The sequence below is a fragment of the Mustela nigripes genome, chromosome 3, assembly GCF_022355385.1.
Source record: "Mustela nigripes isolate SB6536 chromosome 3, MUSNIG.SB6536, whole genome shotgun sequence".
In the NCBI taxonomy this organism is placed as follows: Eukaryota; Metazoa; Chordata; class Mammalia; order Carnivora; family Mustelidae; genus Mustela; species Mustela nigripes.
This window is the reverse complement of record NC_081559.1, coordinates 53,324,194-53,339,168: the sequence shown is the minus strand read 5'-3', so window position 1 is coordinate 53,339,168 and position 14,975 is coordinate 53,324,194. Positions and strand designations below refer to the sequence as shown.

The window sequence follows — 14,975 nt, the reverse complement described above, 5'->3', positions numbered from 1 at the left end:
GCATAAAACATACTTGAAACAACAGGCAACTATAAATACATATTAACAAACCCTGTTAAATTGTGTCAGTAGATCAGTAGAATCTATTATTTTAATGTATTCATTAACCATTCAAAGAAATTTGGAGAAGTTGATAAAGGGTGGGAGGGATCTTGATGTCTCGTGCTTACAGAGTCCCTGCAAAGCCTTAGTTACTGAATTCTCATAGCAAGCCGATTTTAACAGTATCTTCAGCTTCCATTAATGAAATTTCTTAAATAAAAAACACAATTCCATTTGGTTTAAGTAAGTTTCAACAAGCCCCTCCCATACCCACAAATTTTAAAGGGCGAACAGTCAACTTTTTATGTTTATTATTCCTTTGAAAAAAAGTGTGTTTTTTTTTTAAACTCCTATTGATTCATTTTTGTAAGGATGAGAGACTAACAATGGTTTAAAAACAAACCAAAATAGTTATTTCGTGAAAAAGAAGTCTAGGAGCCCCAGCCAGCCCAGTTGGTAGAACACATGATTCTTGATGTTGGGGTCATGACTTAAAACTCACGTTGGGCATACAGCTTACTTTAAAAAAGTATAAAAAATTAAAAAATAAAGATCTACAAAATAACTTGTTTAAAAAGAAAAAAGAAATGTATAATCAGCTTAGCTAGCGCACCTTCTTTATGAAAACCACAAGGAGTAGGAGTCTTTCTTTGCAAAGACCTATCAGTTCCATGAAATGCTGCCATTTCCACACATCCTTTGTATAAAGAAACACTGTCTACAGCACACATGAGAGACACCAAGAGAGTGGGCCACAGTTCTATTTAGCATATACAGAAAGCACCACAGAAAAGTGTCAATCATTTAAGCTTTCAGCTAAGATCTCATCTTCACTCAGTCCCTTACTTAAAGAAAATAATTTACTTTCATTTTTGTATGTTGAAAACTACAAGGAGAGAATATTTTATATGTTTTTTTTTTTTTGCTTTGTGTTTGTCCTAAGTCTCCCTTAAAAATCTTAAAAGAAACTAGTTAATTATGTATTTTGTAAGCAATTGATTTGATCCTGGATTAATATATCCTTACATTAAATCAGTCACTTTGGGACTGGTAATTAACTCATTCAGAGTTCAAGTTTTCAATGTGATCAACAGTACCACGTTGGGAAAAAAAAGGAGAAATTCCATATCCTAATGTTTAAGGAGCCCACTATATGTTGGTGTGTATATATACATATATACACATATATATATTTTTTTTAATTTATTTACTTGACAGACAGAGATCACGAGTAGGCAGAGAGGCAGGCAGAGAGAGAGGAGGAAGCAGGCTCCCCGAGGAGCAGAGAGCCTGATGCGGGGCTCGATCCCAGGACTCTGGGGATCATGTAATTTTCATCAGAGTTGTGGCTAGATGCTCTTTCGAAAGCAGCAACAATGCAACAAGTGACTATCATACATGACCTGAGCCGAAGGCAGAGGCTTTAACCCACTGAGCCACCCAGGCGCCCCTATGTTGGTATATTTTATGTATGATCATTTTATGGACCACATATCATACAATGTGCTTAAATAACCAATAAACCTGATAAACTAACATAAAATTGTAATAGTCATCGACCTAGACATGAAATGCTATTAGAAAAGCACAACTACTGGATCCTCGAAAACCTTTCAGTGCAGTAAAAGCGGTTTAAAGGGTGAAGGTGATGGTTACCAACACACACGTAACTGGAACCTGTAGAGAATCAACTGCTTAAGCAAAGACATATGTGTCAAACATTAAATTAACAGGCACAGAGGGAAGACAAAGCGCCTAATGAATGGTATAAAATTTTAAGAATCCACTTGGAAATACCTTTCATCAGTTCTAAATTACCTAATTCATACTCTCCCTTTGGGAAGAAGTTTGTTTTCTTATGAAGGATTAATTCTGCAAGGTCACGCTGAAGTTGGAAAGCGGCTATCAACGACAGTGAAAGTATGTACAGCCCAGGGAGACAGGTCTTTTTTCAATATGTATGATTCACTTGACATCAGGAGGAAAAGCTTGCTGCTAATTTATGTGCGTGTCTAGGATTAAACATAATGAACATTTTTCTCATGCAGACCGCTGCCTTCCTGAAGTACCCTTATTTAAACTGAAATCAATTTATTGTTAACTACTTAGCAATCAGGGTTAGAGCTATCAGTATGCACACAGCAATAAAAAAAAAAAAAATGGCCTCCTGTTAGAGGTAAAAGGCATCCATAGGTAGAAGGAGATTATTCTTTTCATGTATGATAGTCACTTGTTGCATTGTTGCTGCTTTCGAAAGAGCATCTAGCCACAACTCTGATGAAAATTACAGATTTGTTCTTAGTGTCAGCTAAAGAGTACCTTTAAAAATAAATGATTTCTGTTGGCTAGGTTTCCTGAAATTAAAATAATGCAAACAAGAAAGTTGCTGCTGTGCATGTGTACATTAGGGTCATTACAAGCTTAATAAATAACACGATGATACTCCCAAAACAGCCCAACAGAGCATACACATGGTCCTTGCTCTGTATTTTACCAGCCTACCCCCAACAAATCAGTGGCTACTGAACTTACTGCATTTCTAAACTGATCAGGTGCTAGTGGAAATGTTAGGCCTTAGGTCCCACCAGTCAGTTTATAGGGCTGCCCCAGGAGGCCTGACTCGCCCCCTCCCCACCCTGAAGACCTAGTCAAACCCTTGAGCTCTAATGGAGTATGACTAATGGATGAGCCCAGAGAGGCATTTCAGTCTGACCCCACCCAAGAGAATGAGTTGATATGGAAAGCAAAACCATCCCTCTGGGATGCCTTAAGGTCAGTGCTAAAGAAGGAATAAATCCTTAACCCAGGCCATAATCCCAAATGGAGGGGCAACAGACCTCAAATGTGAGGTAGGCTGCAAACCACTCCTCTAAGGTTTCCGACAGGATGTACAGTGGTTAGAGTTCAAAGTGCTAAAAGTGGGGACCTTCATTTCTCTCAAAGTAGCATGAGATCCCTTACTGCATCTGAAGCAGGCCCAACTGTCACTAATACTTTCATGATTCATGGAGAGGGACCCTGAAGCTAATGACAAATCTGGGGGGATTATGAAAGGCATTCCAATTTGAAAATACTACATCCAGGTGATACATATTTATATTTCTTTGAAAACACCGACCTCCTCTGTTATTAGCATGTTATGAAGTAAAGTGCAGAACTATATGTGTAGTGTGACCTCTTTCACATAAAATATTTAAAAGGACAGACGACAGTTGTGCAAGTATAAACACACAATTTTACAGAAGGAATCATCAGGAAATGTTATGGATTACCAGAGAAGAACTGAAGTGAGGGAAAAGGTAGGGAACATGAGAAAGAAGAGAGACTCTCACTCTTCATTTTGTATCTTTCTATTTTTCCACAGTGATTACTTTTACTTATTCCCTTTTGTACATAGGGGCTATCTGAGCACTAAAACGAAGAATCATATTTGGTTTTCCTATTTTAACTTCTCTATATTAAAAATATCCCTTAGACGTGTTACACTAAACTTTGACTTTAAAAAAAGCGACAATCTCAATTTGGGCAAGTTAACACATTCAAAAATACTTACTGGTCACTATACGTGCCAGACATGTCATGAAGAGTAGTCTATAAAATGGATATAAAATAATCAATCAGAGAAGGACAATTATCATATAATCTCTCTGATATGAGGAGTTAGAGAAACAAGACAGGGGACCATAGGGGAAGGAACTGAAAATGAAACAAGATGAAACCAGAGAGGGAAACAAACCATAAGAGACTCTTAATGTCAGGAAACAAACTGAGGGTTGCTGGAACTGGGGGCGGGGGGCGGGGAGGCTGGGTGATGGACCCTGGGGAGGGTATGTGCTATGGTGAGTGCTGTGAATTGTGTAAGACTGATGATTCACAGACCTATATCCCTGAAACAAATAATACATTATATGTTAATTAAAAAAATAATTGAAGGATCGCTGTCAAAATATATACAAATTAGGTACTATCATGAGATAAATAGCCAGAAGCTGAAAGAAGTAACTTGCCAAGGTCACGCAGTCAGCAAGAGGTAAAGTGATGAACAGCAAGTTCTATACTTCTGTACCAAGGTATCACCTTAATTTACCCTCTGTCTGCCCATTTTAATGATGGGTAAGGTTTACAAAATAAATTGGCCCGTTCCAACTGATGTCATTATTAAGTGGCAGAATTAACATAGGGGATAATAAGTCCTCTGATAATCATGGGGCAATAGTGAAGAAAACATGAAACGTAATACCCAAGAGATTATATTGAATCGACTAAGATCCAAACAAATATGATAATGTGTGTGTCCATAGTTCAGATATTATATCTATAGTCTAAAAGATATTTTAAAGAAACAAACCCCTCCAGAAAAACTTACAAACGAGCTGTCCTTGCATATTTTAATCCAATAGAAAATAAATGCATATAATTATGAATGGAACTATAGTTGAAGATTTTCTATATACAAGAAACATTTGCATATTTCCACATATTTACTTCTCTCCTTCTCATTTAATTAAACTCTGGCTCGCAGTTTTTAAAACTCTATTTAAAGTACTGCAGCACACATTTTTAGTATTGAGCCTGAAAACACCTTCTTTCTTCAGTCCTAAGTGAAAATATATTAATGGTCTACTTATTACACATAGATATTTAGAAAATAAGAAAGAAATCTTGGAAGTTGGTGGATAAAAAATAGAGTTCCATATTTTCTTGGATAGAAGTATAATATTTTTCTAGGTAGAAGTGTACAAATTAGGTGTATCTCTCAATTTAGTTACTGAAAAACTGATAATGAAGCAGCAGTATCACAGAACATAGCAGGATGACATTCCAGGAGAACATGAATATTAAACAAAATATAGATTCTGTACATCCAGTTTATCAAATATTTTTTAAAAGATTTTATTTATTTATTTATTTGACAGACAGAGATCACAAGTAGGCAGAGAAGCAGGCAGAGAGAGAGAGAGAGAGAGAGAGAGAGAGGAGGAAGCAGGCTCCCTGCTAAGCAAAGAGCCTGATGCGAGGTTCGATCCCAGGACCCTGGGATCATGACCTGAGCCAAAGGCAGAGGCTTTCACCCACTGAGCCACCCAGGCACCTCCCCAGTTTATCAAATATTAAAGGATTTATATAACCTTTATGGAAAGCTACAAAAATACGGAAGAGATAACTCTCATCCTAACCACATTACCTAGAAATCAGCACCTTTAACTGTTACCCATAATCACATCACCTAAAGAGAATACCCTTTAGAATACCCTTTAGTATTTCTATCTACCAAGACAGTTTAAATCGTACTACACATATAACCTTGTATCCTTCACTTTAACATTGTTAGTGTTTTCTAACATCATTAGTGTTTTCCTGACACATTAAAGTTACTTATCATTTTAATAGCTGCATAGTATTCCTTTGTGCAGCTATGACATAATTTACTCATCCATTCTATTAAGGTTAGGCATGGAAGCAGTTTCTAACATTTCTCAACAGCAAAGAGTATCATAATGGATAGCTGGAGCATAGATTATTACTCCATACAAAATTGCTAGTTTGCCTACTAGACTGACTGCATACGGAGATAAAAGTAGCACACATGTTCCATACTCTTGGCATGGTCACATGAATTTTTTCCACAGAAGTCTTGACAGGTGCATTAGATCTAATCATTATTAATTTCTTAACTAAAATCACCTAAATGTTTCTTTTTTAATTTATTAAATTTTTCCAAAATATGTAAACACAGAACAGTTTAATGCGCCCATCACTCAACTTAAGTGATTTTCAATCAATAGCTATTTTTGTCCCATCTCTATCCTTACTCATGTCTCCTCTAGCAATTATCTCTGTTAATATGCAGATTAGGAATTATATCCAATTTTTACTTGCTGTAATATTTTTCGAAATAGACATTATAAAAGCAATAAACATACCCATATCTGTGCGGTCCTCATTTTCAGATTCTTCATAAGCAAATTTGAGCATTTTCCGAAACTAATTTGTTGATATTTTAATTAAAATATGCCCTTGGTGGAAATTTTTTACCAAAGTCACCTTTAATACTTTAAAATTCAAAAATACTAACGCTCGATCTCTAAAGGTGAGTACAGCGAAGGAAGCACAAAAACAGGTCCCAAATCATTAATCCCAAGAAATGGGTCTTAGTGCAAGAGCTAAGAAATTCCCGTGTCTGGATTGTATTTTGTGTTTGGGGAGAGTTCTTTCACTTATTTCTCCTCATTTTGAACAGCAAGCTAGACCATCTCTTGTTAAGAAAAGTGTTCTGGGAGACTAAATGCGGACGATTTCCCGCAGCCCGCACTCTGGCCACAGGCGCCCAGGGCATTCAGCTACCTGTAATAACCAGGCATCACGATGTGGACACCCGCGCTCGGCTGGCAGATCGCTGTGGCGTTCTTATCATCCATTTTACGCACGGTGTCTGTGAAAGGTCCCGTAGCATTGATAACACATTTGGCTCTCACATCAAATTCCTGCCCTGTGAAAGAAAGCAGCATCGGTCACATGCCCCATTTGTTTCTCTGCTCACTGATGCTTTGGGTTGTTAATTCACCTATAAACTTGACCTATGGCGAAGTATATTGTATACCACACTAAGTGACATGAGCAGAGGAGTTACTGAAAAGCCGCAGAAAGCCTTGCATCCGAGGAAATTTACCCAAACAAGACCAAGCTGAAGAAAGAGCACACCACCTCTTTACCTCAGTCCTGTCTAGTTTGCCAAGTGCCCAGCATCTGTGGGCCAAACATGAAGAAAGTGGGATAAGTGATTAAACGGCTTTCTCCTTAAAACTCAAATGTGGAAACAGCGTTAACATGAGCTGACATATATCTCAGTGCTGGTTCTTCTGTTCAAGGGTATGAGGTAATTTTGAAACCCTGACTCCGTGGCCCTAGAATCAGGACAAGGATGAAAATCTAACCAAAGTGAAAGTGATTGACTCTAACGATGGAGAAATGCACCTCCTGTGTCACTTACTTTGAAACTTGGCACATTTATTTAATGTTATCAATAACATGTTTTTGTAAAGCAAAGGGAATGCATTCGTCGCTGTGGGAATTTTGTGGGCCTTATTATTATCATTATCATTATTATTATTTAACACAAAGGGGAAAAATTGCCAAGTACCACAAGGGAAAATTTGCACGTTAAACCGGTCATCGTTGACAATAAGGAATATAATTAATAGGACTCTGAAATGTGGCTTAAATAAAAGAGAAGTGACAGAAAAATCATAATTCAGTCCTTGCACCGGCAAGGCAAGACGCTCAGAAAGCCCACCCTGCTCCAGCCCCGGCGCACCTGAGAGCACGTCCTTGCACCGCGCTCCGCTCACTCGCTCCTGCCCCGTGTGGGGGTCTGTCTTCTTGAGCAAGCTCACTACCTCCATGTAATTGGCTGTGGCAGCCCCATACCGGGCAGCAGTGAGGGCAATGGCAAGGTTCATCCGAGCGTCGTTGTGTTGTCCTGCAGCAGGGGAAAGCATCAGAGGAGGGACAGGAGTCACCTCGAGCCACAGACGGGTGGTACAGAAGTGGGTCACAGCAGATATGTCACGTCGGTCCCTGTCACCCAGAATATATGTGATGGCTGGTCGGCTCTGTGGGGCATGGTTTCAAACTAGTGGCCATTCTCGGTCCGGCATTTACCCACCCCGTCACCAAGTGCACTTTGTGTCCCGCAAAAAGGGCAAAAAAAATATATAGATATATAGATAGAGATATATCCCTTTCCTCCAAGAGCTCACATCGGTTATCTGAAAATGAAGAAATAAGTAATTATTCTCACAGTTTGGGAACATATGTATATGTCAGACTTATCCCAAGACAGACAACCGTATGCACGCAAGTGAAGCAATTCAAACCCTCAGAATATCTGACACCCCAACTGGTGTTGATTAACAATCTCTAGGAGTATGTGCTCTATCTAATATTCAAAATCAAGAGCTTAATCTTCCATAGACAGTCTCTCAGTATTCTACAAAAGGATCTTTCTTGGTTTGACTTTGATCAGAGCTCCTGAAAATGTAACATTTTTTTTTTTTTAATCACACATAAAAGGTAAGAAATTAAGCAGGGCAAAAATTTAATTACAGAACAATTCCTACCTGTATTGTTAAAGATTTATTGCTGAAAAATCCCAGTTAAAGAAAACTAAGGGGGAGGGGGGAGGAAGATGATTAATCACTTTAAAATACTGGCATCACGAGAGACGTTTTCTATTTATTATTGCCAGTGGAGTTCACGCTGACCAGGAAGAATTACTCTACATTGCAGGGGCCAGGTTCTCTGTGCCCTGAATAATTAATTACCCAGGGCTAGATGTATTGAATCAGGGTTCAAATTCCCACACACTGGGATCAGTTCTATCAAGATAATACTGATAAAGGGATGAATTTGTAATGGATATTGTTGTTGATTTATGTTGCCAGCATACCAAACATTTAGTATAAATGGTTTATGTAAAGTTTCTTCCTTGTGATTCAGTCTGTGCAGGGCCAGAAGCTCTACATAGGTAATCTGCTCTAGCTAAAAGGGCAAAGTTATAAAGAGAGAATCAATGACCCAAGATTCTGCCACCCCTCCCCACAAACGTCTTATTCCCAAACTGCTGAACTAATACGATCAGCCAAGAATCTTTCCCTCTACTTTAAATCCTCTAGCAGTGAAGAACATATATCGAACTTCGAATGCAGAATAAGGGGTTATTTTATCCAGAAATTAATAGGATGGAAGTAGGGGGAGAAATGAACAAGAGCAGGCGTAGCTGAAGGGTAAGCGGGAAGAAAAGACGGGCAGCATTTGGATCAATTTCAACTCAGCATGACCCTCAAGTTGCCATTAAAATAGTCAGCAGATATATTTAAAGTTAAGTCTAAGAAACCAAATTCTATTAACGGAGGGCTCATTTAAAATTGGAAGATGTCCTGTCAAGTTAGAGACATGTAAACAAACCAAAGAAACTAAATAAAAATTCCATTATAGATCTTCTCTCTAAACTACAGAGATTACGCGTCTAAACCAAAGAGAAGAGCCATCCTGTCCAATCCTTCTCCTAGATTTATGTATATAACCATGAAACGCCCTATGGGTGGCACAAGAAATCCAAGTCACGTTGTTATGGTAGGAAAACTCACACTCCACCAGGTGGCCTTGATTTATACACAGGACAAGTCTCCACGTGTAAGTTAACTATTTGAAATCCTGTATGAAGTCACTGTTCAGAGGAACCAGGCAGAAATCCCATTTGTTGATTTTTTTTCTTTTTTAAAGATTTTATTTATTTATTTGGCAGACAGAGATTACAAGTGGGCAGAGAGAGGCAGGGGGAAGCAGGCTCCCAGCTGAGCAGAGAGCCCGATGTGGGGCTCGATCCCAGGACCCTAAGATCATGACCTGGGCCGAAGGCAGAGACTTAACCCACTGAGCCTCCAGGCACCCCAGAAATCCCATTTGTTAACTAACAGATTATTTTGTAAAGTAATATATCTAGTACACACTTATCTAGTAATAAAACTCGAATCTTTGAAAATCCAAAATCTCTCTTTTATAACCTTTTCAAAATATAAAATCTCAATGGAACAGCACTGCTATACTGTATCAAGCTCTGTTGCTTCTGTACTAATACCCCCTCCATTAGCTCCAAATCCCGATACTTTTTAAAGTAAACAAAAGCGACCTCAGTTAAAAGTGTGAGAAGGAAAGGAGTTTCTTTGGTCCTTATTTTCTATTCATTTTCCATGCCCACCCTGCTTCCTGGCAGCCCTGCGTGTCACTTACTTAACGAACAAAGGTCTTCACACTACGATCCTCACCTGTCCCAATTCTCCCACTGCCATAACTCTCACTATCTAGCCTTGTCAAATTTTTGCAACTCCCTCAACATTCCTGCCATTTCACACCTTCTTGCCTTTGTCCCCACTAATACTTCTCTGGCTGCAATACTATTCTAGAAGCTGAGACAACTCCTATTCATCCCTCAAGATCTGGTTCAAATAACTCCCCTCGAACTCCTGCCTTCCCTGAGTCCCTCTGAGGCAAAGTTTTCCTCCCTTCTTCAGAGCCAGTATTATATTTTGTATCTCCCTTTTTTTTTTTTACAGGCTTTATGATATTATATTTACCCACATATCTATCAACTTAAAAAAATAAGAAGTCTTGATGATGACTGAGACAAATACAGGGAACACATCGGTCTCTGAACTCACCTGCCCAGTACCATCGCCTTATGATTTCCCACCTCCTCATCCCAATCATGAAAAGGCAGGAAGCCTTTCTTGCTCAGCTTTTGTTTGGGTTTTTCCTTGCTAATACCAGGCACAGGCAGGTATCCAGTACGTGTTAAGTTTAGCTGAATTCCATTTAGTGAATTAAATAAACAGGGGTACTTGTAGTCTCAGATTTACAGACTTGGAGATTTATATCAATTTTATATAAATTCATAAGTTTTTACAGTCTTACCTCTAACTATGAAACGTTTTGTCTCATGTTAAAAACATTTCTGTAAGTTGGTGGCAAGAAATTTGAGGGAAGCAGGAAACCTCAGAAAGGTGGAAAATCTGAACGTAAACCCAAATTAACCCTCATATTTAAGCTAAATCAAGTGGGACAGGGGGAGAAATGGTTATGAATGATTCCCTCAAGACTCAGCCTATTTCCCCTTTCTCTGCAGGGGCGATGCAGACACAGCTAGGGTAAGTTCTTAAAAATTGAGGAGTAAGCATTCTGACTTTCCTCTGGGCCCAGAAGCTCACACTCCACCCCAAAAGTCGCCTTCCTTGGAGACATTCAGCTTAATTCATTTACCTCCTCGGATTCATGATAGACATCCTCCCGTATCGAATTTAAATTCACCCTTTACCCTGAGACACCCAGATGCTCTCAGTGTATGCTTCCCAGGAGAAATGGTAAATTTTCACTATTCTTAACTAAATTCCCCTCCAACCCCCTTTACTGACATTTTGAAAGGTATCTATGTGCCTCCTGTAATTTTACGTCTGGAGAAAAGAAGTTTTTGACAACACTGCATGTCATTGGAATGTGATACAATAATTTCAACTCACCACCCCCCACCCGCCCAATTGATCTGCTTATTAAGTTTGGATTTTCCAATCCGTTTCCTGAGAGCCAGGCAACATGATACTAGTCACTGATCAGTGAATAGCATAGCTTTACATTGGCACTTACACAAGGACCCAGACGGGGACTGTGAAAATCTGTTTCCTACTCTATTCTCCTTTTGCACTTGAAATCTCACATATGTGCACATATTGAACTTACAACTCGTACGAGAGGAAGCACATGAGAGGTGGAACTATAACTGTTTTCCCTTGTTTAGAAAAGCACAATATTAAGTCAACCTACCCAATAGAATGAAGGTCAGTGCTGGCAGAGAAGGATTTCGTCTTAATTCTCAATGGGCCCTCAGTATAGGATAGTGAGAGATACTTGCTACGTAAAAAAATATTTCAGAATGTCACCATTTAAAAGATCGGCCTCAAATGTAAATATTTTGGAGACATAGCAGTATTGCTCTCCTCAGAGGGTTTCAAAGTTTGGCAAACTAAGTTAACAGGCAAAACCACTGAAAAAAGGAGAGAGAATCCCTGAATGTGGAAAGGATGGGAAGAATGAGTAAATATGAAAAAACCCTCGATAACATATTCCCTGGCATTTTCTTGGTCCTTCAGAGCTAAAATCGTACAACGGATTTAAATTCTACCTACAGTCTTCTTTTCATACAGCGTACTTTTAAATGGCCATTTACAGGGCACAGATGTAAGTATGGACCCAGGAGTCTGTATAGAAAGACCATAGATTAAAAAAAAAAAAAAAAAATCATTCTTAATTAAAATAACACTTGCCCATAACTTCAGCATCAATAAAAACTGCCTGGCCTGGGTCTCTTGGAATCACAGGACTCCTGCTGAGGTAGGGTGAGGTGGGGTCGGGGGAAGGATGCTTCAAAGAAAGAACACTTCCCTAAAGCTCTAATCCCATTTCAGCAAAATCCACAGGGCAGGCTTCACTGTCTCAGACTGACAGTGTCACAGTGACCTCTTGGGCAGCTTCTCCTTAGCAGTCTGGCAAAGATAATTCAAAGGCTAACCTACTAAACTCGAGCTGATTTAATATAATCATTATACTTAAAATTTCCCTTTCTGATGGCAAGAGTGCAAGTAGAAGCAGAGTACAAAAGGTGTGTGTGTGTGTGTGTGTGTGTGTAAGGGTTTTACAAAACCTGTTTTAAGTTCATATGATGAATAAAGTTGAAAAGGAAGACTCAAAATGAAAATATACTCTTCATAGTAAATTGTGACAATAGTGAAATTTCCAAAAGTAAATTATTTAGAAAAGTGATGATTTGTGTGGGGAGTGGCAGGGATCAGGGAGACTCAGGGAACAGTTTAGGGAAGATGGACCTTACCAGATACTGTGGAGAATGGCTCTGGTCTTGGCAGGCCTGGGTCACATGGGTTGGGGTACGCCCCTGGGCTTCAGTGTCCTGTGCAAGGAGAGGAGCTAGGTGGCATCTCTGAAATCCTACAATGCATGTGATGGCTACTCCTCAATAGCTATCTATCCCTTTCAAGATCTCATTTCAACATATTTCCTCATTTCTGGTTTCCCTCACTTTGGCCAAGCATATCTGAAAAGAAAACGGGCATTAACAAAAACCAAAAGACAGAAGCTTTATAAAGTAAATCATAAAAACAAAATCGGAAATCATAGTCTTCCATTAGCTCTAGAATTATAGCGAAATCTTGATGTGATTGGCTTTTGTGGTTATATCCAGGAGACAGCCCAAAGTGTCCCAGTTCTTCCCACCTCCCTGTTACTGGGCAGTTTGCCATCAATCTTGAGTGTCCTCTCCCACTCTGACTCTGGACTCAGCCACATGAAAGTGTTTTGGCCAATGGAGTATCAGTCGTGTGACTTTAAAAAGAATGCTCTGCCAAGGCCATCAAAAGGACATACCCAGGTTAGCCTGCTGGTTCCAAGAAGCCGATGAGAGGCATGTGGCAAGTTGCCCTACTCATCCCAGCCACGGCCATTCTGCATCAGCTGACAGTCAACACCTCCAAACATGACTGCAAGCTCAGGGGAAACCAGAAGAATCCCAGGGTTAACCCCAGACAAGATATCAAGAACCACCTAGAGGACCACTCCAATGCATGAGCAATGAAGCCTAATTATTTTAATGTTCCTTGGGTTTTATGGTTGGTTGTTATGTGGAATTTTGGCAATAGATAACTTACACAGGCAGTGTTCCCAACTTTCTAATAAAGCTAGTCCTTACTTAAAAATAGGTTCTATCTTCAAGACTGCCTTCTAAGATGATGATTTAGAACACAGTTCAATTTCCTAGAGAAATGGTATAAAATAAATAATGGTGAGATGATTAATCTGTGCCACAGAGCTATTTAGAGCACAGGAGACCTGAATAAGGACGTTGGTGATTCTGACAGTCTGGATGCCCATAACCTCCTCACACTGACCTTTAATCTCCAGGCTGACCATAGTGCCATCTTCAAATAAAACTCTGTTCTTCATACCTCTGACTTTTGCCTCATGGTGTCTCTACTCCATGAGACATCCTATCCTGTCTGGTAGACTACTCAACTTTTCATCTTTCCTTCATGAAACCTTCCCTGATGCCTCTCAGACACTATAGCCTTCCCCACCCCACTCTGTTGTGTCTGTGACACTGCAAACATTACACCACAAACTATTTTCTGAATACCTGCATTCAATACTAATGCATTTATCAAGCGAATATGTACTAAATGCTTTTAACGTGTCAGAAATTGTGCTAGAAACTAGGTTTACAACAGATGCCTAAATAGATGTCATTCCAGGTCTAGGAAACCTTGATTCTAATAATATGTTCCTGAAAGAACAGAGTACATCTTACTCAATTTCACTTTCCCAGTACCTACCCATAGCACCTGCTACCTGGTAGATATTCAAAAATTTGTTGAGTGAATAAATGAGTATGTGTGCATGATTCTAGAACATAATTTCAGGTTAGAGACTGCTCAAATGAGGGAAATGGGCTCAAGGCTAAGAGAGTCTAGGACCAGATGCCAACCCCTCAACTCTACCCTCCCTGTAGCTGCGGTCTCCATTGAACCAAGGAACTTCGACTCTCTACCTAGCTACCCAGCACACAATGGAAATGGGGTGTCTCCTATCACACAATCTTTGGCGAAAAACCAAGGAAAAAGAGAAGGCCAGTGATAATGTTAAAGCAAGTGAGGGTCTGACGTATGATTAAGACAGCAGGTGGCAGATCCTTTTAACAAATTCTGAGTACAGATTGGGAACCAGGCATGATGGTAGGCCTAGGGCTCCACTGAATAGGAAGAACTGGATTACCCTAGTCTTTGCTCTATGAAGCCACTCTCTAATGGGAAGACAGATAAAAACAACTAAAATCAACTAATAAGACAATTAGAAATTGCAATGAAATTGCAATGATGGCAATTGAGGGAAAAACCGGGGCCAGGGAGAGCAAATCCCTGGGGCAGTGGTTATATTGTAGACAGGGCAGTTAGGATAGGCAGCCCAGATTAGCAAGAAGTAGAGAAAACGCAGAGAAGGCAATTAGCCCTAACAGCAAGACCACCAACTATAAAGTTTAATCACTGCTAATTTGCAATTATATCCAAAGCTTATATGAAGCATAAACTACCAGAAATGTGACATGGCATTAGCACAGCCCCATTTCATTAAATAGGGCCTGTAAAGTAACTTTGTTTCATTTGTACTTTATCCACCTATGTTTTATACATACTTATCAGGAATTAAGTTTAAAACTCTTCCTGGTTTGATGCATATTTTTGCTAAAAATGTCTTTTAGTATAGACTAGAGAAACTCAAAAGAAAAGCATCATATTCGAAGTTTATGAATTGGAATA

The 14,975-nt window shown here is 39.3% G+C and overlaps 1 protein-coding gene across 2 annotated transcripts in view; it reads right to left on the bottom strand.

Annotated features, from left to right (window-relative positions):
* GPD2 (glycerol-3-phosphate dehydrogenase 2) overlaps nt 1–14,975 on the bottom strand; it is a 142,170-nt gene that overhangs the window by 27,317 nt on the left and 99,878 nt on the right. For both annotated transcript variants that reach the window (XM_059393993.1, XM_059393994.1), the window contains exons 7-8: nt 7,358–7,522; nt 6,388–6,532 (exon numbers count right to left, since the gene is read on the bottom strand). In XM_059393993.1, the coding sequence (XP_059249976.1) occupies nt 6,388–6,532; nt 7,358–7,522 (310 nt within the window). The remainder of the gene's footprint in view (nt 1–6,387; nt 6,533–7,357; nt 7,523–14,975) is intronic.